At 40.6% G+C, this 26,862-nt stretch overlaps 1 protein-coding gene across 4 annotated transcripts in view; it reads right to left on the reverse strand.

Annotated features, from left to right (window-relative positions):
* LOC147223697 (protein phosphatase 3 catalytic subunit alpha) overlaps positions 1 to 12,166 on the reverse strand; it is a 75,424-nt gene extending 63,258 nt beyond the window's left edge. For all 4 annotated transcript variants that reach the window (XM_086165859.1, XM_086165857.1, XM_086165858.1 and 1 more), the window contains exon 1: positions 11,832 to 12,166. In XM_086165859.1, coding sequence (XP_086021985.1) covers positions 11,832 to 11,892 — 61 coding nt within the window. In that variant the 5' untranslated portion in view covers positions 11,893 to 12,166. The remainder of the gene's footprint in view (positions 1 to 11,831) is intronic.
* Between the last annotated feature and the right edge of the window lie 14,696 nt (positions 12,167 to 26,862).

Genomic DNA, 26,862 nt, shown 5'->3' on the forward strand with positions numbered 1-26,862 from the left:
TGGGTCTGACGCAGTTTAGTTGAGCGGTGTGTGTAGAGAGGAATGAAAAAGAAACACTGAATGAATGGCAGATGATGGCATGGAGACAGCGTTGCAGTCATGGTTGAAAGGCGGCATGGCAGAGCTACTATTAACTACAAATGGGAAAACCAAACATGCTGTTGGAGAGCAACTAGAATACATGACAGCGAGACAGACAGGCAAAATAATTGTACAGTTTGTCTCATATCTTGCAGGACAGAAAAAGAAAGTTCTCACAGGAGCGTCACAACCTAGCAGAAAAACTGTCAGATATTGTTCTCTTTCGTATACCAGCGACTCCATGTCACGAGAAAACCCATACTTGTGTTCACACCAAACTGTGTGCCAGCGAGCTTGTGTGACACTCAACCTTGCTGCTTTGCCGAGCTTGGACGCTATTAAGGGCTCACATGATATAGCAACGCAGCGAAGAAGCTGCCAAAGAACATGACAGCCTGTGACCAAGAGTATGTGTGTGTGTGAGAGAGACTCGGGTGTGACAACAGTGTTAATTAACGACAATGGACCACATCTTGGGCATAGAGATTAGCTTGTTAAAAGAAGATTTGATAATTTTTTTTTTTTTTTTTAACATAGCTCAACCAGTGCTACTGATGTGAGGCCAATACTTATCACAGAGGGGGAAACATAGCATGAATACATGCAAAGTTGGAAGCAAAAGAAAATGTATTAGTGAAATTTGATTTCTATAGTGTTTTTTGAAAAAACTACACATTTTATTCTTGTCTTACAATCATGTTGGCCTACTACAGATAAAGTATTGTAGAATGACAGATTTTCTTTATCATGTTTATCATTATTTTCAGTTCCTGTGAGGTTCAAATTAGAACTTAAGTGGTAGAAATTGAATCTCTCTTTAGTCTCCAATGGTTAGCTTAATAATGTTTCTGCTAAGTGGGAGCAATAGCTTATTATGCATGATTAAGAGACAACCAGGTTACATTCTGACATTCAGACTCACTTCACATCCAATATTTGTTTTCTACAAATTAGAATTTTATTTGCAATAGGGACTCTGCTTCACCCTGCGCAGCACAGAAAATGCTACAAAATTCTTATCCTCAAAGTATCTCCTAATTATTACATTATTTTTTTCTGTCAGTATGGCACTATAATGTGTCGTTCTAGGGTAAAAAAGCAATCATAAAAGGCTGCTATGAAGTAAGTTAATGCCTTTAGAGTTTATGTCTAAGAAAAATATCTTGAGTTATAAACAGATTTTTTATCTGTATTAATCATGTATAGATTTTCATCTAGCCCCATCAGGAGATATTTTCCAACAGATCAGACATAATACTGTGCCCCTTTCAAAAAAAAATGGCAATGCAAGAGAAGATTTGTAATGCTACAAAAAAAACAAATGTGTGCTCCAAATAGCAAAGCCAGAAACAAAACATGGTATGGTTGAAATTATTTGAAAAACAACAAAAGATATCCTCTTGATTTTCATAATCTCCTGGAGATTCCATAAGGGCATTGACAGTAACAGTAAACAGTGAACAATATGGATGCACCCTCAACCAAAGTCAAACTGAACAAGTGATCTCCTGAAATCAATTCATGGTACGATCAGCACAATTTTTTAAAAATTTGATGTTTTGAAGACAGAATTTCCACAAAAAAGAAGAACGCTAGAAAGGGGGGGGGGGGCAGCCTATTTGCTTTTTTCCCCCTCAGGCTGCTACAGGTGCCACTCCTCATATAAAACAACTGAAAACCAACAGGTTCCACGTGTTATGACAATCAGGCTGCAGATACATGGTTGGTTGCTGTCATTTTCACATACCAAGAAGAAGAAGAAAAGAAAATATTACTGGCACTTATTGCTTTCTTCCGATTGCAAAGGTGTTTCAAAATAGGTGCAGCACCTCCCACAGTATGTTGGGAAATATTATTTCTCATAAGATCAATAATAATAAAAAAAAAAAAATCCATTCATGAGCAGCCCAGCCACTTTGAAGCATAAATATAAAGTGTATGGTCCTCCCTCAATCTCGAATGCCTATGCAATGGTATTGAGTGGGACAGCAGAGCCCCCGTGATTGGTTATTGTAATGCATGGCTCCCAGGCGCTGTTTGGACAGGCATAAAATCAATTGGAGGTATGGGACACACTAACCTCCCAGCAGTCATACTAACGGAGTAGCAGGCACTCTCACAGGCAGGCTGATGAGATGCAAGTTTGCACCACGATCATGCATATCCTGGCCAATGAGAAGGATAACTCCAAGTGAGTTGAAGCAGGTCATTCTGTAATGTCCAGATTATACTTGCCACATAATGCATGCAAGGCTAATAGAAAAAGGCTAGCAGAAAAAAAGGCATGCCACTGCAGTCTTATATCTACATACTTCAGCAGGATCATGGGTATAATGGGTATAGTCCATGGACTAATAAAAACATTGAAAACGCCAATCTTCATATAGTCGCTTATTTAAATCCTAATTTTGAGAAATCTGAATGGAAAAATAAATTGTTTTAACATTGGAAGGCTGGAATTGAGGCAGTTAGCTCATGTGCCTTCACAAATATCCCCCAAAAATAAAAATCTAATATTGGGAAACTAATATTATGAAATATAATATTATCTAATATTATGAAAGTCAGGTGGATTATAGTCAAAATGGACATCGATTCAACTTATCCCCCATCAAGCAGCTGACGATTAGCAGAAACAAAATTCACCACCGCGTGGCACAAGAGGGTTCGTTGCCAGCCAGGTGGTCTAAAATTAACGAGTGTAAATAAACCTTGGGGCCTCGACTCACCTCCAGCTGTATTTGTATAGCTGGAGTTGCTCTCTTGTCCACACAGTGGTACTTTAGCTAGTTAGCTTACGCCACCTGAAAGACAGAAAAAGGCCATCTGGCCCCCTCTAGCTTATTTACCCAGCTGTTATTAGGGCTTCCCTCAATTACGTGCATTTCTGTCTGCTTATTGGCCTGGGAGGAAGCACAAAAAAAAAAAAAAAAAAAAAAAAAAAACTTTTGTTAAAAACACAGTAACTGATGCTTTTCACTGCAAAGTTTAAATGGAGAAAAAAATACTAATAATTATACATACATACATAGAGAGTGAGAGAGAAAGAAAGAGACACACACAAACACACACTCTTATTTATAATGCCCAAAAAACCCATCACACAGGAAAAGTGTCTAACTAAACCTCCTTTATTTGCTCCTGTTACTTTGGATGGGCTATGTGTTTAATGAAGTGTGTCTATAAGACTTGATTAAAAATATTGATTTAATTGAAGAGGGACGTTTTCCGCTCATGATCCATCTCATTAAATCTGCTTGGCATCAGATTACTTTCCTAAGAAGTTGTTGAAATGATGAAACCATTCATAATAAGGCAAGCATATTCATTTAACCCTTCACTTGTTCACAGCAAACTGGTAAGCAAAGCAACGGCATAAGACCCAGGCGCACACACATGCACACACACAGACACCTTTCTGAGTTTGTAGTTTAAAAAATAAAGAGAATCTGCAGTCTATGGGCTGAAGCCTCTTGCTGCTGCTAAACCGCTGGGCAGCTTGTCAGAGTGCATGGCGTGCCATGTTGGCCCGCGCTGCACGCTTCAGTAATCGCCCAAGCCAAACTCCCACTAAAAAGCCCTGCAGTGGAATGCAGCACTCCAGCACACCCTGAAGATAAGTGTGAAATTCTGCAAAAAATCCTTGCTTTGACAGCTGATACGCCTTATTGAACACCCTCAAAAGACAACTGTAATGATATCTTGGGAAAAAAATAAAATACCCCACAGTAGCTATTATTCACTCATCTTGCCGCATTGGGGATGATGGTTCAGCAGCTCATTGGCTGTCTGTAGAGGCTCTACTGGCTGGGGGTTGTGAACACAAGACACACTAAGGTCATCGTAACACATTTCATCATAGCAGGGGCATGCGTACATGTGTCAAACTCAGACAAACCACAGAGCATAGTTGATTAAGGGACAATAAAATGAACCCAAACTTTTCCCAGCTTTGATCAGATTAAAAAATAATAATGCAATCTAGACCAGATGGTTTCTAGGAGACATGGCCCACCTCCACCCCTGCCCCTCAGTGCAAGGGATCTACGAGTTGACAAGAACCCAAACGTACCTGTCCTTGCAGCAATGTTTCTCTTCTTCCTAATGTGCCATATACAAGCTGCACAAAGATGGATTCATTCATTTCACCCATATCAAAATGTAGGTGTTTGGCACACCAGAGACATGGGTCTGGGGCCCCTTTGGGCATGCACTGCAAATCTGACATGACCTGGGTCTAAACCTGCTGGACTATACATATAAAAACTGTATCAGAGGGAGTCAGATGGGAAATGAAAAACCGCTTAGCTCCCTCAGCCTAAATCTGCATTATCAGGGATCCACATTCAACAGGCGGGCTCGTAGTGAGTAAAATATGAGTTTATCAAGTGACTGGAAGGAAATTAAAACATTCAGTTCTGAGGACATGCCATTTAAAAATGAGGAGACCAACTGGGTTCATTGATGACACCAATAAATCAACTATGATTAATGCAAATGTGATACATGGCCAAATTTTCTTTTATTTTTGAAAAAAAAAAAACTTTAGAATTCCTTTTCGCATACATAAGTATGTTTTTATGGGTTAATACATTAAATGTTATTCTGTCCATTTTGTAAATAAAATATTAAACGAGTTGACTGGTCTATATATTTTGAGTACTACCATTACTCAGTGAGATTCAACCTACTCTGTAGAGACAAATAATCACAAGCTATAACTTGGGATTTGAGGTTCATGTAAATTTCCTTGTGCGAATTTTAAGGTGTGTGCATGCACATACACGGGGAAACATATCAGTAAGAGTTAAATATCAGTTTACTCAAAAAGTTTGATCATAATGATTAAACCATGGAGTTGTAGTTATTCATTAAAGGCTGACTAGTTGGCATATTCATGTTCATGAACGAAAACTGAAGGTGATTTAGTCTTTCAACAGGTCAAGGGTGTGAACTGCAGTGGAATGGACACAGGTCAGGTCACACATTGAACTCTTTCCAGAAACTTGCTTTTTTTCCCCAAAAGGTGGGAAATTTCAAAGTGCAAAAAAATGAGTTATTGCAACAGTTGTGACTTCTTGCTGTGAGTGAAAGAGAATCTGCCACAGAGAAAGTCACTCTGCACACTGGACTCCGCCTGTGTTTGTTGATGAGGCACAAGTTCTGATCAAGTGATTCTTCTAGCAAACTAGCCAGCGTTCTGCGCCCAGCTGACATCTTGTCAACAAACAGGAGCTGCAGAGGCAGGTATGTGGTGGGAGCTGACATTTCCTCTCAGTTTTGTACAGACACAGATTATCTGACTGGATGTTTCTGCTCTACTTAGCCAAGGACGTTTATGAGTTGTGTGCATGTGAAATACTTCAACCAATGTGCACACCTGCTTAGTGGATTGACAAATGCATTTTTTGTTTCTCCAGTATGAAAAAAAACAACATAAAACCCATAACTCTCAGCGGTCACATGATCATCTACTTTGTTAATTAAAGTGACTCACTGATGGATAAATACCCTTCGATGAACCATTTGCTCTCAACTGTTGCGAAAACACCATAAGGCACCAATTCCGTGACAGATGGATTTCTAATAGTGTGAATAAGAGAAATCCACATTTTGTACAACTGACCTTGGCAGAAGCTAAACGTGCAGTTGAGGATATAAAGCCAGATGAATCAGCCAAACAAAAATCACCATACTTCAGCGGTTGACCATGTGTCTCTCAGTTCACTGGGTTAGCCTCTCCTCCCTGGTGCTCCCCAACTGGATGCCTGTTGTGTTGTTACATGTGTTGCAGACACTGTATTGATTGATTTGCGACTGTGCTGCCACGGGCTCCGGAGGGGGATCTAATGACACACTGCTCTTGTCTCGCTTCCAAATGGCTTTTGTTAACCATTGTCGCTCACAAAAAGGACCACGTGACAGTTTCTCTCATCCACGAGAGCCCAGGGTTGACTGTTAACATGGTATCAAAATGCGCCATGATATATGGCTCTGAGATGTCAATGTGACTCTCAGTGGAAGTTTTCCATAGAGTTTTGAGATAAATTATGAAGCTAATGTGATACAAAAACAGTCAGTCAGTCATTGTACACGTACGAACCGGGGCTAGGAAATTCAGTACCAGAAAAAATATAATCTAGTTTGATTTTAAACCAGTCTTTTTTCACAAATACATTTGTGAAAAAAAATCTTCCATATTCATTGAAATGCTTCTTGATGTCAGAAAAGCCTAATGACAGAAAGAGCTTAAAATTGAAAAGTTTCCCTTGAAATATAGAAATAAGCAAAAATGGCTAAATCTTAAAATGTATATCACTCCCTATTTTGCTAGTGCAACAATAAATGTGTCGCGTGTGTGACACAAATTTCATTAACAAAGCCAAGCATATATACATCTGTATAGAAAAGGGACTTTCAGGATTTCGTTTACTATTTTTCAGCTGGCTGAAATGAAAAACTGTTGCCGAACAAATTTTAAGTTTAAGTTAATTGTTTCAGTATTGTGACTTTAGAAGATTACAAATCCCTTACAATCCAAAAAAAAAATGTCTGTTTGGCTCCCAGTGCTTTATCAAATTAGCACAAGCAGCAGCTAATGCATGGAGTCGTATTACAACCTCTGAGCAGAATCACCTTTATCCCCCTATATGGAGCTTAATCTGTCCAAATCCGCTGTGTTTGCTGTGCCCTAAATCCACAACAGAGCCTAATACCTCTTTAATCTAATGAGTGGTAAAGGTGCACTCACTCAGATTCACAATACCACAATCGAAGAATCCCCGGCCTCCACCACCACCAACTGAGAAAAACATCTTTATCAAGAACCAGCATGAACGTGGAACGCTACGGACAAGTAGACACATGACAGAGTTAGACGGCTTGTCTTGTGTCACTTATGGTTTGTGCTATAAGGAGCATTTCCAGGTTGCGAAGAAGGGCAGAGGATGCGGAGCATGTGTCGGCAAAGCCCCGAAGGGACCGGCATCCCAATCTCACCACATGCCAACAAGACATGACAGCAGACAGGGAAGGGTTCTAGGCGCACGTGGGAAACTTGATTGAGTGACTTGGTGTGATTAACTTCAGACAATTGCAAGTACGGCAGAAACTGCCTCAGCTCATTTGTGCCCATTCAACCAGCTACTCAGTACTGCCCCTATGGTTGGCGGCATGTTACTTAAAAAGGCTATCATCCTCCTGATTTCTCAGGGCAGGGGGTTTTAACAACTTTAAAATGGAGAGGCTACAATATAGCAGCATAAAATGGCGATATATACTGCATATAGAAGCAAGAAACCTGTCATGCACGTGTTTGGAGGGATATATCCTTTTTTTTTTAGTAAGATGCCATTCCGACATTTACTTTATTAGCAACCTTGGTTGTCACTACAGCAGCAGAGTGTGGGTTTCCACAAAATAATTTGAAGATTTTTCTTGACAGTCTGTCAATAAAATGGAAAGAAAACAAACAATTTCTTTGAGTCGAAGATGACATTTACAAAGAGCTTGTTTTGCGTTACTGACACCAAAGAGGTTTACTGATAGTCATGAAAGAAACATTGAAATGAGAGAATGCTTTTGGCATTTAAACAGATTATCAAAATTGCTTTGTCCTGGATAATCCTGTAAGCTTTTCTCCAGCTTTGTGCTCAGGTAGGTAACAATGATGTGGCTCAAGATGGGTCACTGACAAGAGTAGAAAATAAACGAGAAAACAAATTAAATGCCATTAAAATATTGAAAGAAATTACAATTACATGGTGAGGAACAATACCTAAAAACTCAAGAAATTGGCTTACTATAGACTCAAAAGAAATGACTTCATAAAACAAGTCTGTTGTTGCAACAAGCTGTACTGCTCAGCTGGGAAACACAAGGGAGTAAAAGTACTATTACAAAGCAGCAGTCCCTTGAGCAGCGCATGCTTAAGAAGGAATAACGGAAAACTCCATTAGTTTAATTTACTCTTCATTTGGATTTTAGCGTAAGCCAATGAACAGCTCACAAGTCAGTTCTAAACGATGGCTTTATTTAAAGCTGTAATAATAATTGAACTTTACATGAGCCAATGAGAGGAAGCGCTTGTGTGTGTCTGTTAGACTTTACATACAGGTGACCACACCAACACCAAGGATCAAGTGCGTGGTATTACTTAATGTTCTCTGCTATAAATGACTCCGCTACCCTGCTGGGATCATTGGTTGGCATTGTGCCGCTGTCACCACTGCCGCCACCGCCGCCATCGTCTCTCAACCCACGCACATCTGAGCACGGGGGCCTCTCCTCAAAAGTCAAATGTCAGATGTTATCCATCCTCACTCATAGAGAGGGACCGGCACTCGGCCGGTGGCTCCGAAACACTGATTCTCAGCTGCTGATGGAAGAGCTACATTACTAAGCTTGTTTCGCTTTAGAGGAGCCACAAATGTCACCGTCCATTTATTTTAAAACTAGCCCGTGGTGACTCACATGTGTCGGAGTTTTCAGCTAAAGAGTGACATTTAGGTTCTGCGTTCCAAGAGAGGGTTCAGATCGGCCATAATTTAAGACTTGAAGTTACAAGCACACGGTATGTTGACTGAAATCACAGACAGCATTAAACATGGCTCAATAATTTCAGCTGAATATTTTAGTTGTTACATCAGTTATATGATCAATAAAAAGTTATTAGCACTCTAAATGGACCACATGACCCCTGGGGTTTTTTCAGAGAAATGGGAGATAATGGTGCAAACAATGAGGGTTGAAATAAGCCTGGGTGTCTCAAAGAAATACAACCTCCATTGACAGAGTGGGTACATTGGTGCTTATATTTACACTTCGAGATTATGACAGAAATAAGGACAGTGACTTATTCGGAAGTGCAGTTTGGAAAAGGGTGAATGAGGAAAGGGGAGGCATTTGATGGGTCATAAAAACCCCATTGAAGATGAGATCCTGGCTTACTCAAATGAAGATAACAAAAAGCTGCATCTACAATCAAACAGCGGCAAACTACTCTATTTTGCCATTGTGACATCATTGCATCGACAACCAGCTCGTGTTGTTAGAAAGGTCAACACACACAGATTCACTGAAGAGAACATCGCTTCACTGAAATCTCACTCCAAGTGCTATTTAACTGAGAGATGAAGTTAGTTCTGTGGCAAACCTGCCTCAGTTGATTAGTGACTCATAATATCAACTTAAAAATAAGGAAACTTGCAGGCGAACAAGCCTTTTCATTGTTATCCACTTTTGGCTGAGGAACTTTTGTTTTTACTTTTTGCAAACTTAGAATTAATATAAGGAGGGTAATTTCACAGCAAGACCTAGTGTTTTGAGAGGCCAGTGCCGTAATGTGAGGGGAAAAACTCCATATATTGATAAACTGTGTGACATTTGAAACAGATAGCAATGTTGCTGTTTTAGAACTAAATTAAGCAAAACACTGTTGGATAAACAAAGAGCCACAATAGACATTTTAGCATCTTAGTGCTTAGAAATATCTATTTCTGAAAGAAAAAGACATCTTAGGAGGAAATTTAAACAACACCTGACACCAATATCAAAACTTAAATTCAATCAATAAACATCAAGCTGCACTCACTGAATTTTACATTTGAAATATTCACCTTGAAAGCTGTCATTCTTGAAGTGGATAGATCAGTGAAATGCCAACAGTTAGTTGACCAAACTATTTTGCATGTAATGGTTAATGATCATGTCAACCTAAGCATGATTATCAATAATCACAACATACTCAGAAAAACATAAAGTAAAAGGTGCTTACTAAATGGAAAACACAATGATTGGGTCATATATATATATATATATATATATATATATATATATATATATATTAGTGTGTGTGTGTGTGTGTGTATAGTTGTATATATAGCTACGAAGAATGCAGTTTCCTACCTCTGCTAATTAAGATAATGAGCAATCAACATGCAGCAATGATTTTCAGCAGCATACAGAGAGTGCACGTTCAGAACAGGTGAAAGCAAACCAGTTGCGGTAAGTTGGAGGAACGCCGGCAGAGGAGGCAGCAGGAAAACAAATTACTTTGCGCCAATAGCCTGCAGTTATTTTGGAGAACTGCTTTGGACACATCAAGCATCTGTGTTGTCATAATACTGATGCATTACCAAAAACACAGACTCATCAAAAGTTGATGAAGGAACAATTAGCTAAATTACTTTGCGGATCTGGAAATCAGGGTTTTTGTGGAAGGGCATCAGAAACCGGGCTTTCCGACCGATCGATACATTTTAATCTGATTAACCGGGAGAGCTGAGCCTGGAAGGTTGGGAAGGCTTGGAACGACGTTGTTTGGATATGGACTTCTATGACACCTCAGTGTCCAAAATAAGTCACATGACAAAGACAACAGCAGCTCCAAAACACAGGCTGGCTTGGTCTCCCAGTGAAATTGTTAAATCTCTTCAAAACCCATACTTGTATCTATTTTTCATTAGCCTTCAAGTTGCTGAAGACTGCAAGGGGATGATCTCTTGAAATATTCATTACAAAAGCACCCAAGACACGATATGACTGCCTTTTAACACTCAACCCCATTCGAGCCATAGTGCAAGCAGAGACCAGATGAAAAATAGCTGCAATTATGATTATTTTTGTATTTATAGGAAACAAATTTTTCCATTTGAAGAAAGCTGGCCTCAAATAGACATCCCTCTCTCTTTTGAGCAACTTTTGATGTATAAACAATCACATGAAAATTTCAACTAGCTGAACTTTTGCAACTAGGACTGGATAAAATTACTCAACAGTTCCCTTCCTGCACAAGCCTAGTGTGATAAACTACAGCTGGAGAGAATATCAGCCGCGACCAGGGCTGGATCCAAACCTGCCAGCGCAAATAAACACATTCTGCCGTGTCGTTTTCGGACCGACAGGCTTTTCGCTGGGAACGAAGGGGGGTTTAATCCTGCCGCCAAAGTGAGTAGCTGCTTGATAGGGAAGTCAACATGTGATGCAAACTGACTTGGGGGTGGGCAGGCTGGGCAGCATTGCTCCTGCGTTCAAGAGGTAGATCGACCCGATTGTGATCTTTATTGCATTCTTATGGTTGGCTGCAAAGTTGGAATGTCAAACCTGTAAACACACAAGGCAGGAAGAACCACCCCGCTTGGCTCGAACAGTGAAAGCACACGATGACACCGCCCCCCACCCCCACCCCTCCAAAATACAAACACACACAGGCAAAATGTGTGATTACAACATATAGACAATATCGAGCGGTATTGTGCAACGGCGGGAGAAAGAAAACAGCAGCTTTGAGCTGAAAAAAACAACTACTCCTGGCGATGCATGCAAAATGAGGGAAAACCGCCTTCGGGTTGAATGTAATGGTTGTGCAATATCTGCATGCGTTTACTGTAAAGCCGTGAGCTGTGGATCCCACCGGCCGTGCATCTGTCACGGCTGGCTGCAATCGGCGCTAATGAAGACGGGCGGACGGATCATGCCTCACGGCCACACTGTGACACATTTCAAGCTAAATTCTTGCCCCCGGTCTACAAACCGGAGTTACCCCTCACTTCCTAGTAGACAGCTGTTGTCACAGCTCGGCTACCACCCTTCTTCCTCCATGAAGCCCCGCAGACCGTTTCGGCTCGTCTTCGCCGCCGCCGTAGATTCTCCCCGCTAAGTCTGTCTGCTAGTGGCGGAGACGCGGTTGCGTCTCAAAAAGCCTGTATTATCCCTCTCCCTTCCCTTATTCTCGTTTTTCTTTTACTTACATTTCACCACCCTGTCCGTCGTAGATAACTTCGGCTCATCATTCGGCTTGTTTTCGGACATTTCCAGTGTGATATAATAATGAGATATAGCAGAAATGAGAGTGAAAGCGGTCCCTGCGTTGCTCTTGTCGAACAACTCTTGAGTCTCGCCGAGAAAAGAGACCGCAGTGATCTCACTCGGTCCGGTCAGCGGCCAAAAATACGAGCAACAGGGTTACAGTTTCACCGCTGGTGCCGGAGGAGCTCCTCTGACTGATTTACTGTTACTCTGTAGCGAGTTGAGTGAGCGCAGTGTGTGCAATCTAACATGCTGGTCGCGTAGGTCCCGCCCCCAAGTCTCAGAGGATCCTCCTATTGGTTGGGAGTGGGAGACCGCCCTCCCCCCGGCGCACACACTTTTACCAAAGGGTTGCGTCTGTGTCAATCCCACCTGATAGGAATGAGTGAGTTCTGACAATAATAATACATTTGATCAGAAAACAAAACGAATCCAACAAAGACCACAAAAAATACTTTTTTTTTTTCTTCGCTAAAAGCACAACTTGCAACTCAGTGACACCGCATACAATTAATTTTAAATATATCATAGAGTATTATTTGTTTGAGATGAGAGTGCTTCCAGTAAATTTAATGGAATAATGGGCCCAGAGCGATTGACTTTTGTGCCTATTATGAGTGTAATCTTTACTTAAAAATTGAAATGGCTGAAAATGGCTTATCCTTCAGAAGTCCAATCACGGTTTAGTCATGATTTTCAGCACTGTGTGTTTTTAAAGGGTAGGAAAGAGGGAGGAAGAAGTCGGCTCTTATATCTCCAGGCCATTCACAAAATTATCTGATCGCCATTATTTTATTAACAATGTAGCTCGACAAGGCCGTGAATCTCAACTGCGGAGCAGACGGACCGCCGGTATTGTATTAGAGGCAGTAAATTCATGATTTTGCATCCTTGCTTTTGTCCTGTAATATACTTATAATCATCAGGAAGCCCCTGCCAATGGGTAATTACAATTAGGCATTCGCTGTTAATGAGACAACACAAAAATTATCATCAAATTATCCCACGCATTTTAGAATCTGTTTCTGATTGTATTGCCACAGCATGATTTGACATCAGTCAGTCTGTCAGTCACACAGGAGTTAATAGCTGTGTTATATACTCTGGTGGGAGTGTAAGTCTGTTCTCATTTTATCCTCAATTAGTGTATGTTGTTGCTGCTGTTGGATTTGGAATAATGAGAATAGCGTGCCCCTTTGGTTTCACAGTATCAAAGCAGGGTTATTTACTAAATTGCATTGTTATGTGCAGAAAGTCTCATGTGTTAAATTGTTCACCATTACTTGACTTTAACCCAGTTTGGTAGCCTGCAAGCTGCAGACATGTCAGATGACTTATGTCATTATAAATGTAATGAGAAAGTTAAAATGGCTTTCTTTTGCTGATCACTTTCTGTGCAGATCCATTCCATTATCCAGCACTCCTGATGCCTTCATGGCCCCAGAGATGTTTCCAAGGAAAAACAAATGAACAGGATTTAATGACCAGTCTACAGACCCGATTAAATATTAGTCATAAAGATTAACTTCATAATATATAATATGGATCATTAAAATACCACAGAGTTCATCACAAATTAGTAGGCAATACTAAAATAGGATACATTAATTTGAACAATAACTGGATTAAATAAAATGAGGAATAATGCGAAGCAAGCAGAATGAAAGGTCGTAGGTGTTTGATGAATGTAATTGTCAGGCAGCTGCTCAGTACCAGGCCCTGCCTAACGTTAAGATGTCGAAACAACAATATTCATTTGCTACTTTTTCTCAGAACCAAGGATAATGTAGACTGATTGTAATAATTTTAGAGTTTTAAAACCTTTCAAAATTTCTGGTCATTTCTGGTTTTGTTACCTTTTATTGGAGATCCAGGACCAGGGGATCCAGAAGACAGGCTCAGTTTGCATTGACTCAGTGTTTGGTAACTACATGGAGTTCTTCATCTTTAGGTCATTCATGCTGCATTAAAAAAGAACAACTAGAAAAATAGGTATAACATAAGGATTTAATAGTTGCTTAAAACTGATTACAAATGCCAAAAAGTGTCAAAAACGTACATGATAAATGATTAAATCTGAAGATTGTTAAGAAAACAATATGACAATTTTTGGATAATGATATTATGAATGTCTTAAAATGTCAGTTGTTTACATTTGCATTTTATAGTATAAGTAAAGAATTTGTTTGTGGTTAGAGGCCTTTTCCATAGAATTAGATAAAGGCTAAACATTTTATCATGTCAGTATATTTCCACCGGTTGCTTTTTTTTTTTTTTTTTTAATTCTTTTTCTTTTTTCTCGAGAACCCAAACTTTTTACATTGTAGACTGGAACTGCAGACATTTTATTTAGGTTTATTTGTCACAAAAACACGGCCCTATGGAAGTGAAAGTCCCCTGGTCCACGGTGCTGGATTTGCATAACATTAACCTCCGCTTTCACCTTCTCATCCTCTCAACAAAGCAGCTCAGTCACTACGCTGCTGTTCATGGTCATGGGGTGATCATTAGTTCTAACACGCCTCATGTTCTCATGTTCCTCTTTATACAAGCTGCCACTGCAGACTCAATTAAACACCAATGACAGCAGTGACTCAACTTTTCACTTATTGGTCACGAGTGACTTTTCCATTGCTTAACATCAATTTCATTTTCATGCTCGAAAAGACATCAACATGCTCTTCCTATATTTTACATTTTTTTATCATGTTTATTTTTCACGTATTGTGTGAGATGAAGTGACTGATCATTTGCCGCCTGCTAAGTTTGGTTACATATTCCCAGCCATCGCCAGGGCAAATGCCCCTTTGGTTTCACACTTTCAAAAGAAGGTCACGTTTCTGCGTCCACTTGGGTGAAGCAGGAAACTAGTTGTTATCTGTGCATCTCCTGACAATAGCAGCCCTGTGTTTGATGTCATTGTGTAGTCAGACCTGCAGACAGTCAGCACTGTAGCCATGACCCAGACAGGTAAGCTGTATTAACTCTGTATTAGTTTATTATTCTAGACAGGAACCTGGAATTACTTTACGACAGTGTGATATAAGTTTATTTGTGAGTACTACAATGCTTTGCGAGGTTTCAGTTTCAGTTAAGCAAATAACACTGAAAATAAACAGTTTGACTGATCTTAACAATTGACATGACCAGTACTATTAAAACATTATTATGAGGATTTACACTGTTACCTGCATATCTGCACTAAAGTCTGCATGAGCGGAATAGATCAAGAGGTACATCAAAGGGAGTTAATTGTGAAGTCAAACTTTCTGTTTTTAACATATCATCGCTCAGTTAGTTTAACAAATGGGCTAATCCTGTTTGCAGAAAATTGAAAAATCTTTCCCTAAAAATCATGGAAATTTAAAAATGATCTGATCATGATATGACTCAGGTATTAGTATAAAAAATTGGAGGGAAAACATGAAAAAAAAAGACTTTATAAACCGTGATATAAGTCATAAAAAGATTAAAAGTATGACTTATGTAATGTTTTTTTCTTCAACAATACCTAAATAATATCTAAAAAATAATACCTAAAAAATGAGGGTAACATCCTAAAACTAAAGTAAACCACCTAAAACGATTTGGAAAACAAATGACAAACTGTCAAGAAGCACCTTAGAAAATAAACTGAGTGTTACACAAATATAATTAGCAAATATCATGAAATAAAAAAGAAAACAATATATTGAAGAATTTGAAATTGGGAAGTAGGTGTTTTTTTTGTCTTTTCTACAGAAAATATATGGAGTGTTTGCTTTCTTTTAGCAAAGGAGTTGTTAATCATTTACGAGACCGAAGCAGACCAGTGGGCGACGTACCTGCAGTCTGTCTTCACCGGTCCCATGTCCAAGGATGGGATCTGCTGCTACGACATTGCTGCTTTTACCAAAAAGCAGGACGACTTTCTAGAGCTGGCTGGCTTCCCCTGCAAGCTCCTGATCCTTTCCAAGGGCCTGCTGGAGGGGCTTTGCCAGCTGAAACGCTTCTTCCTGGCCCGTGTGCTGAGTCCTGCTGCCCAGGTAGTGGTTCTGCTGTGTGGCGTGGAAAGTCTGGCACCTTTGCTGGACCTCGTGCCGCTTGACGCTGACGAGTGTCTGCAGATCTCCAGTGAGCAAGACACTCACGAGTACCTCTCCACTGTGACTGACATTGTGAGAAAAGGTATGTTTACACACAGACAACACACAATCAAATATGTATGCAGGAAGAAGTCTATCCTCATTGTAAAAAATAAACCTACCGGTAATGAGTAATTTTCCAAACCATCCATCCCACATTGACATTTAATTTTATGCAAATGTGCCTTGTGTGTTCAACAGCATTTAAATATATTTAGCTATGGTGAGTCATAAAAGTATAGAATAATGTTATTTTAACCGACTAATCTGACCTGACTTTTGCAAAGGGGTTCCGTCTCGCAAGCCATTAACGGGGGAGAGCTTACTTAAAGGTGCAGTTGGGGTATAAGGCAAAAGACCAATGTCATGACATATAGAAGATCGCATAGAATTTTATTTTGCATCAATATATATCATGATATTTGATTTGGTATGAAATTCGATGTCAGATACTCACCGTGAAATGAGTGTCCGAGCCTTTCTGTGTTCACAAAAGGTTACTGGATAAGCTTTTAGATCAGTGACAGCATATTGATAATTTAAAAAAACCTGCTTGGTTATTTTTTTTTCTGACACTTCCAAGTTATAGTCCTGATAACTTAGGAGATAAATTGCCAACTTTTAAGTGGAATGTAGAATATTCCCAGGGAAATTTCTTGCTGCCTTTTTTGCCAAAGCAAGGCAACCAATGCATTTCCCCCATGATTTATGAGATAAACTAAATTACATTTACCAAAAGTTTCAAAGGTAATAAAATAATTTAGAAACTAATTTGCATTTTTGGTCGAAAAATGTGTCATGTATCATTGGATGCCTGACAGTTATGTCACCCACATACAAGCCAGCCATGCAGTTACTGTGTTGCCATAAACAGAAACCAAAACAGCTAAAATATGTAATATGGTTTCATCACCAGGGCATATTATTACCTACAGATAATATTTCTCGGCCGCTCCTCTGTTATTTGATGATGACTTTGGTCAGACAGAGTTTAATTTCTGAGTTGCTGCATATTTTTACAAAAACACCTGGTACCCATGGAAACCATTCTGTAGCCTTTGGCTGATCTCCAGATGAAAGGCATCTTCTCTCATTGAAACTGAGACACGGTGGGAATCCCAATCTTACAAATCATGAAAACGACCAACCTAGGTCTTCACCACCCTGTCTCGGTGAAAAAGCCGATATGGATCATACTCCCCTGACAGCTGCGAGCTAAGGACTATATATTTTAGCACAAGCCGTGGAGACATCTCGGGTGAAACTGTGTGTTTTGCAGCATGTTCTTTTTTGAATTGCCAATTATCCTCTGCCTTCTTCTCCACCTCACTTAATTGGACTATTTGAAACAGGAGAGCGGAGGAGGGGGCTTACTTTAATACAGGTGTGTGTGCGGGAGGAACATCTGATGCAAATAGCCAGTCTTTCCTCTTTGGCCATCACTGATTACTCATTTCGAACCATGCAAATTCAAGTGCACTCTGCATGGCTCTGTTGCACTAATGCAGTGAAGTGGCTCAAGCAAGGATACCACAGACGGTTACATTTCAGCCCACATGTACCTCCTCTTTCCATCCAGGGCACTGATTGCCATCTGATCAGTTTGGTGATTTAGTATACAGCCTCAAACCTAGAAGCATGAAAATCCGCGTAGATCCACACGTCAGATATGCACCACCTAACACCTATTTTCACTAAAAGCCAGAGAGGCAGAGGGGCCCTTGAGCCCCACCAACACAGAGGAACTTACTGACTATGATAGGAACCGGATAATACGATAGAACGGAAAATTGTTTGTACAACAACAAGGATAACTGGTGTTCGGATATAATAAGGATAATAGACTTTGCAGGGAAATCGTGTTTGCGGTGTATTAGCATGCTAATACACAGGTGGCGCTAACTGAAGCCCAAGTAACAAAATCTTTAATTCCCTTTAAGGTATAAAAGTAGTATCTAAGTATATTTAAGTAAATGTTTCCATTTAAAACTATTTTTAGAGTGTTAAATAATGGCATCATGATGTTTTGTGTTCCCTCCTTTGAGCTCTCATCCCTTACATTATCCCTCAGTCTCTGGCTGTAGAGGAGGATGCTTCAAGACACTGCTGGCCGCAACTCATTTCCACATGAATAGCTGTCACTGTTGATGTAGTACATTTACTCAAGTAGTGTACTTGAGCATAATTTTCAAGGTACTTGAGTATTTTTATATTTATTATTACTTTATACCTCCATCTAGACAATTCATGGTGAAATACTATACTCTCCACGTGATGATAGAATGGGATGCTTTTAATTCTCCTATGATTGGCTCCGTATTGATAACAACTATACATGTATGCAAAAAATATATATTGTTTACATTGTTTTAATGTATATTCTATGTATGTTGTATTGTATTCTATTTTACACTCTGATTTAATCAGTATTTTGTTTTAGCACTGTTAATATCAAATTAAATAGGAGAAAGGAAATGGCATGAGTTGCTCTTTTGCGCTAATTCGGTTTCAAAAAACATCACTTAAAGTCCTCAGTCATGCAAATGATGCCGTGGGCTCATAGCAGAGTACCGCAGTAATTTGAGCTAAATATCATCGTACTGACAGAAGATATGATGTTTAAAACATTCCCTATGTTAATGGGATTTTTTAATGGAATATGGTTACTTTTTGCAACTGCTTAACAAATTGTGATGATAATAAAATCACCACCACCACAATTATCATGGTCGCCATGGCTCTAAGTGATTCATTCATTTACTTATTTAGCACCTTTTAAAGGTAGAAGGGTTTCACATCAACATGAGAATGAAATGAAATAATTTATCACGCTTTAGCTTGAGGGACTCATGTTGTTATGACAACCTCACTGTGCTGCTACAGGAAAGTCAAGGATTGAAGGGAAGGTCTGTATGACTCTTCCAGGAAATCGACGTGAACTTGCTCTTTCATTTAGGTGGTTTGTGACCTTGTCTTCTTTACACAGATTTGGCTTGTACATTGTGTCATGATCAGCAGCTAAAAGCAGCGTTGCCTTTTCTTAATAAAGGTGTAACAGCCTGCCAATGGCTATAGGGACACTGAATACATGTGTGCTTACAGTGAGTCTGATGCTGACACTTGTCACACACTATTTCCATCCGTTACAGTGAGCTCGCCTCTCTTGTAGCATTAACGCATCTACTAATGGCACCATTTATGTGCATGGGATGGATTTTTTTTCTCATTATTATTCATGGTTTTGTCACCAGGGTTTTACTCACAGGTGTTCACATGTATGTGTGTATGTGCGTGTGTGTGTGTGCGCGCGTGCGCGTGTGTGTGTGTGTGTGTGTGTGTGTGTGTGTGTGTGTGTGTGTGTGTGTGTGTGTGTGTGTGTGTGTGTGTGTGTGTGTGTGTGTGTGTGTGTGTGTGTGGTGGGGGTCTGCAACAACTGATATTCATTTCTTTCCTATTTTAAATTGTTTTGTAATTTAAGATTTAAGTGATGCAGTATTTGACACTTCACACACAAGCACACCGTGTACATTTGCAAGCTCAATAAATAGAAGTCAGAGATTTGCATTGCACTACAAATCCATTTTTAGTTTTCAGACCTTGAAATCACTCTCCTCGGGAGTTGCCCACTTTGGTATCGGTGTACAATGGAGTCTTTTTGAACATAAATCTGTGATACTTCATGCATTCCTACAGAATGGGAGAAACTATGAGGGGAGTCAGGCACTAGTGAAAGAACCTTTGCCAAAGAGCATCATGGGGACAAAACTTCCTGGAATCATGAATGTCTGAAAATTATATAATTACAATAAATGCATGATTAGTTCAGATTTTTCAGTCTGATGCTTTTATCCCAAACAAACTGCTCGCATGGCAGGAAGCGCTCCTCAATGCCCAATGACACGAGAGACATATTTATGCTTTCGGGAAATGAATCGTCATCTAACTCAATGGCCCATCTTTTATAGGTGTTTCAGCCAAAGCTGCAAATATCCTCCAGGGGACACGTAAACATACTGGATCAGAGCAAAAGCCATCAGATGGAGCCCACAGTGTCACATCCAGCATGGTGGTGGTTCCTTCCAGGATCCCCTGCAGGGTGAGACACTCATTCTGCCGGTGGTTATCAATTCCTTTTATTTTCAAGAAAGCCTGCAGTGAGGTATGCTATCTCCTTTACAGGGCTCCACAGAGGTGTTTATTCTTTTGAAAAATACTGCATGTGGCGGCGAAGCTGAGGTGGAGTTCACTGGGGAGAACCAGACCGTGAGAGTGACGCCCGACAGCTGGAACGAACAGATCCTGTGTGTCAATACACCTGGTTAGCGTCCCGAGGGAAAGAACGAGTTATTTAATGTGAAAATATTAAAGAAATAAATACTCTATCAGAATCATCTTTTTTTTTTTGGAACTGCTGCAGATTTTCCAGCCAGCAGTGTGAGAGTGACTGTTTACCGCAACGGAGTGCCTCTGGGCAAAGCCGAAATACAGTTCTACAGCAACACGGAAGAAATCACGCATCTTTTGTCCAGGGTGACTGACCCGGTAGACTTCATGTGTCAGGTAAAGTCATTAGAGATCAATCCTGTGGTGCACCAAAAAATGCTGGATGTCAACCCTTTTGATTATGATGCTGAGGATAGCTGTTGTTGTTACTTTATTGTTCATGAAATTGCATCAATGTATTTACTCTTACTCTGCACCTTGGTCGAACACGGCTTCTACTGAGGATTTTTGACATCTTCAGAGACATATTATCATTATTATTTTTAAATATGTATTCCTACATTTCAAATTAATGGTCTTAGTGTTACTCTGAAGGCTGCCTCATCTAAGAAACACTGCAGTAGAATGTAAACATGTTTTGCAGACAACACGTACAGAGTAATTTTTTAAACTTGCCAACATAACTCAATACATCTAGACAATGATTTAATTACTAATGCAGAAAAAAAAATTAAAATACCCTCCGTCCTCCCACTCCCCAATATAAGGAACTCCTCCGGGACACTGAATGTGTTATGTTACCGAGTGACTCATCGTTATGCAACTCATTTATAGAAATTAGTCAATGGCTGCCCAAAAAACTCTGCCTGTCATCGATCCGGTGCGAGCCAATAGAAATATGCGGAAGCACGGAAGGGAAAGTGGATCAATGTTGCATTTTAGCACCGCCGTGTCCTCCCTGGAACGGGAAACTGGCTGGTTTCAGAGCGCTTCCACGCACCAACACTTGATTTGATTGGGCCTGTTTTGCTGAGGGGGCAAATCCGAGCAATGCCAAAAGACAAATTTGCCGAGAGGCTTTTAATCTGAAACTGTAGACTGTGCTGTATTGTAGCTGCTGTAATAATGTGCCTCTCTTACACACACCTCTGCTCTGCTCTGTTTTCATTATTCACCTCCTGATGTTACGCTACAACAGATTTTTTTTTTTTTTGGACATGCTTGTGTTTGTTAATTACATTGAGGAGAAATTGTGTGTGTGTGTGTGTGTGTGTGTGTGTGTGTGTGTGTGTGTGTGTGTGTGTGTGTGTGTGTGTGTGTGTGTGTGTGGCAGGCTTTTCAGGTTCCCTCGGTGGAGCAGCTGGATCAGAAGTTGTTCTCTCTGTTGTTGGAGGCAATGCCCACTGGAGGCTTTCAGGGACTCCAGTGCAAGGACACACCTGCAGGAGGTAAACTGCTGCTGTTGTGAATATGGTATTACGAAACATCTCCCCAATATTCTCTGAGCCATTCCCTGCACCTTGTGCTCTGTCTTCAGCTTTTATTAGCACTTTCAGCAACACTTAACATTACATGACAGTACATGCTGAATCTGGTTTTATTATCTTTTCTTGTTGTTGCTGAAACCTATTCTGTTGGGATTCTGCAGATCCGGGTACATTTCATTTTGATACATTAAAAAATTTGAGGAGGTGAGGATAAATGGAAATAATCTTGCTGCACCTTGACTTTGCACTCGACAATAAAAATAAAGCGTATTCTTCCCTGTTTATCCGTCCTGATATGTTTGCCCAATTTTGGATGCTGTAGAGCCATTCCTGCCTTCCCCCCACTACAATGGAAAAGCGCAGCGGTTATTTGTCAAACCAAACGAAAAAGCTGCTTTCTAGAAATCCTGGCCTGAAAGTGCCAGGCGTCCACTCGGGAGGGGCGATATGATTTTGTTCTACCCTCTGCAGATTCATATCCCTCTGGAAGTATTTCAAAACAATATTTAAAAAAAAAAAATTGTCTTCCTGGACTTGATCATTGATTAATTCACCCTTGATTTCATATTTCCACTAAAGATAAGAAGATATTATGAAGTAAATTGCATTTTAAAACCACAGCCGTTTATGCTATTTTCCATTTTTCAACGAGTTGTAGCTCACAAAGTTGAGCCCATGAGAATTTTACCTGCTCGAAAATGAACCTGTCACGGTTCTTGATGAAACTCCTCTGACCGATGGATTTTTGGCTTCTGGTGGAAACACAATAATTACTCGCAGCGGCTGGAATCGGCTCCACAGGTTGGTCAATGTAATCTACAGACCTTGCTGGCAGCAATCTAATGCAGAAACATTTTTCTCAGGATAAACAACTCCTCCAGTCACTTATAATAAAACCGGGCTCTCCAATGTACGTAGATTACTTTGATCAACAAGGCTACGACTGCAAGATTAATTTTCCAAATTCTAGTTATTCACCTTATATTTAGACAGGAGCATTCACGGCCAGTGATGTTTGCCGATAACATTGTGATCTGTATTGAGAGCAGTGAGCAGGTGGAGGAAAATCGGGAGAGGTGGAGGTATGCTCTGGAGAAGAGATGAATTAAGGTTAGCTGAAACAAGACAGAATATGTGTGTAAATGGGAGGGACCCAAGTGGAAGCGTGAAACTACATGGAGCGGAGATAACGAACGTTAAGGATTTTAAGTACTTGGGGTCAACAGTTCAGAGCAATGGAGAGTGTGGTGAAGTGGTAAAGAAACGTGTGCAAGCGGATTGGAACAGTGGTGAAAAGTGTCAGTGGTGATGTGCAATCCAGAATGAAAGGAAGACCTGAAAGAAGATTTATGTATGGAGGGAAAGAAGACGTGAAGTAAGTTGATGTGAGAGAAGAGGATGCCCAAGAAGAGGATGCTGAGAGCGGGGTTAGATGGAGGCAGATGATTGGCTGTGGTGAGTGGTGACCCCTGAAGGGAGAAGCCTAAAGGAAATAATAAGAGGACTTATTTTCTTGAAATTTGGAGGTCTGGAGTGAAATGTCTTATAGTTAAATTTTTTCTTTAAAAAACAACTCTCGATACTTGTCCTCATCTGCACATTAGAATATCTGAGTGGTTGTATGTTACAACAGCCATGAGAAAAGCACGTCATTTTAATCTGAGGGGGCACACTCTCTCTTTAAAGCAAACCTATTAGTAGCATTTTTGCTAAGGCCTTACCACGAGTAAGGCACGAATGTCAGTGGAATTCTCTCTCTCCCTCTGACTATGCGGTTATGCAATGCATCAGCTCACGGTTGGAAGCCATTCTCATTGCAAGATGCACATTATCCACCACCAAAAAGCTTTCCGTTATTTCTCGGCTCATTATGTGAGAGATTGATGGCTTCATTAGCTACTGAAATTGATCCTCAACTCGGCTAAAAAGGGCAAAGCGATATATTCAAGGTCCAAACAGGTCAATAAATGCCTCCTAGCTGTCGGTCCTCGACTCCTTTGAGATTCCTCTCGCTGCATTGGTCCCACTTACAAGTTATCTTCTGAAGATGTGGTGACCAACAAGTATTATTTGTAAGAAAAAAAAAAAAAAAACATGGCATGTCTACCTATGGGTTTCAATCGAATCATCATTCCTGTTATTTGAAAAAGAAAATATGTATCTCTAAATTACTGGCTGTACCTGAACAGGAACACCGGTACCAGAACACCATCAAGCAGATTCACCATCCATCCTCCACTTTGCCGCTAAGTACGGGCTGAAAAGTGTCTGCAGCCTGCTTCTGCAGTGTCCAGGTGCTGAGCAAGCAATGCGCACTGCCAATCGCCACGGCCAGACTCCTGCAGAGATTGCCATGAGTCATAACCACACCGAGCTCCATGTCTTGTTGAAGGAAACACTGGTGAGTATTGCCCCATTCTCCATTTGCAGCTATCTATCAAACATACAGGGTGGGCTTTGTGTCTGCTGTTGTTGATGCTGATGTTTACGGTACTCCTGATGGGATACGGTCTTGCTACTTGGAAAATATGCTTTTATCGATCCACTATGCAATAGAGACATTCTTCAAAATGCCGATATCTGATGACAGCTTTTCATGTCCGGTGATTTCTGGTCTTAACTAAAAAGCACCTAATTACATTATTAGACCACCTCGGCCTGTCAAGAAGGTGTGATATGTCCTACCTCGGGCTCTCCCTTATAGCTGGAAAACAATACACGCTAAAAGGCTAATACTACGAGGTACTAGGTGCTGTTTTATCAATAACAAAGAAGCTCAAGAGAATAGTGGTGGAAAGTCGGGGAAGGCCTCTGTCTCCAACCTCAGTCCCACTGATCATTGGCCTTAGATCCAGCACATGGTCGTACGGTTGACCCCGTCCTCTACTCCACAAAACCTCTGAGTTGCCCAACGGAAAGTCCATAAACATGAGAGCGCCTGCGCCTGTTTTGGCGGCAGCAGACAGAGCAGGTAATCCCTATGTATCCAGCCACTAATATTGAGATTTTTCTCATGTAATGGGTGCCAAATTCTACAGTTGTGCTCAAACTCCCGTTTTGTGATGCGCACAAGAACGCATGAACAGCACGCACGATTTTCACTCCCTTGCTCACTCACTCACTCACTCACTCACTAATGAAAGGCAATTCAGCTGTAATAGATCCCCTTGTATGCATGTGCATCTCTTTATTTGATAAAGCTGGAGGACAGTGGCATCATGGTGTTCTTTCCTATGCTAATTTCATTACCCAACAAGGACATTATCATTAAACAGGAAACATGTTACGCTAAGTGCCGAGACGGCAGATAGAAAAGAAAAGACCGTGCCAGTTCCTTGACGAAGAGGAGGAATCAGCCGGATCTTTTATCCAATTTTTTTATACCACGGGAGGTCATGACAGACTGCCTGTGCAAAAAGGGGTTTGCCTGAAATGACAAATGGTAACAAGCAATTCTGGTGCACTCATCTCGAAAGAGCACCTGACTGGTTTCCAGGCTATTGTTCTGGTCATCCAGTTCTCTGTTCTGTTAAGAGGTTTGTTTTCATATGATGGCTCTCTCGTCTTGTATCGCTCCAGAAGGCTGCATGTTGCAAAAAAAATAACAAAAGCTCTGAAACTAAGGGAAATATCATAAAATGATAATGTGAAATGGCCGCAGTCTTTTTTGCACACCTACCCAGCATAGCAGTGGTATGTAATTATGGTATGGTTTTTCCAGATAAACAATCCTAGTTTTAATCTTTTTGGTTTTTTTTTCAAGGCTGGCACGCAAATTTGCAAATTCAACAACTTTGCAATGGGAGTAAAGATTTTTTTTTAATTTGCAGGCAGTCCATTTCAGCAGGCAAGTGGGTGTGAAGCCAGCTCATTAGGGGTTCTTGAAGGCTGCCTGCAGAGCAGCAAGAATTGTGAGATCGTAAAATCCCAAGTTTAACATGGGAATACATCCATTTAATGTTTTATGTTTTATGCATGAAACAGAGTTCAGCCAATTGGTTTCCACCATAGTCTGGGGTCTGAGGCTGCTAAGAGTGGCCCAGGAAAGTGACACGAACAATAGTGGCCACTCCACAGGAGGTTAGCTTATCAGGCCCTCAGCTAGGCTCGGACAGTCAGTGTTTCTGCAATGATGCAAACAAAAACCACCCGAAAGGCTTTTCTTGATGGAAACATTGATATCAGCAAGGGTAGTAGTTTAATCTGGCCGGAGGCTACCGATTTATACGGTGGCTCAGTCTGTGCTCATGGCTAGATAGATTTTTTTTAATCCAAGAAACATAACCCAGTTTGAAACATATCTCATACATGGATCCCTCTAGTACTTTATCCCATAAGCCGTCACTCTGCTAATGCATAAATCCCCACGGCACCTTATATACCTTCATGCACTAAAAACATCTCTACCTGGTTATCACTTTATTCATTCAATATCTATACTGCTTACCATCGTCATTGAGTGAGAGGCGGGGTTCATCCTGCGCCCGTCACCAGTCGATCACAGGGCCACACATAGAGACATACATACAACCATTCACCCTCTCACTCAGTCAATATGGAGACATACACCTATTTATTCTCTCATCCATACATTGTCTGTCGCGTATTCTGCACTCAGGGTCACGGCTGATGCTGGAGCCTATCCCTCACCCGAGGCGGTGGACACAATTGCAGGGCCACATATACAGACATACAACCATTCACTCACTCAATCACTCATTCAGGGTAATTTTCCCCAATTTTTTTTCCATGCAGACATTGGGAGAACATGCAAACTCCATGCAGAAAGGTCCCTTTGTTGGAATCGAACCAGGGTCCTGTGAGGGCTGAAACGCTAACCATAGCGCCACCGTGCCACCCTATTCATTCTTTCATTCACATTACATAAAAACATACAACCATTCACTCTGTCATTCCCATGTCATGTACAGACATTCAACCATGCACCCTATTATTCGAACTTATTGGTAAATCATGGTCTTCGATGAACTACCTTCATGTTTTTGGATAGTGGGAGGAAACTGGAGAACCTGATGGAAACCCATACAGACACAGGGAGACCATGAAGACTCAACCCAGAAAGGCAGCCTGTCAGAATCTAACCAGAGACCTTCCTGTCGGTGACATGGAAGCACTGA

This window comes from Fistularia commersonii, chromosome 19 (assembly GCF_037954325.1).
Source record: "Fistularia commersonii isolate RoL2024-O1a breed Wild chromosome 19, RoL_Fcom_v1.0, whole genome shotgun sequence".
Lineage (NCBI taxonomy): Eukaryota > Metazoa > Chordata > Actinopteri > Syngnathiformes > Fistulariidae > Fistularia > Fistularia commersonii.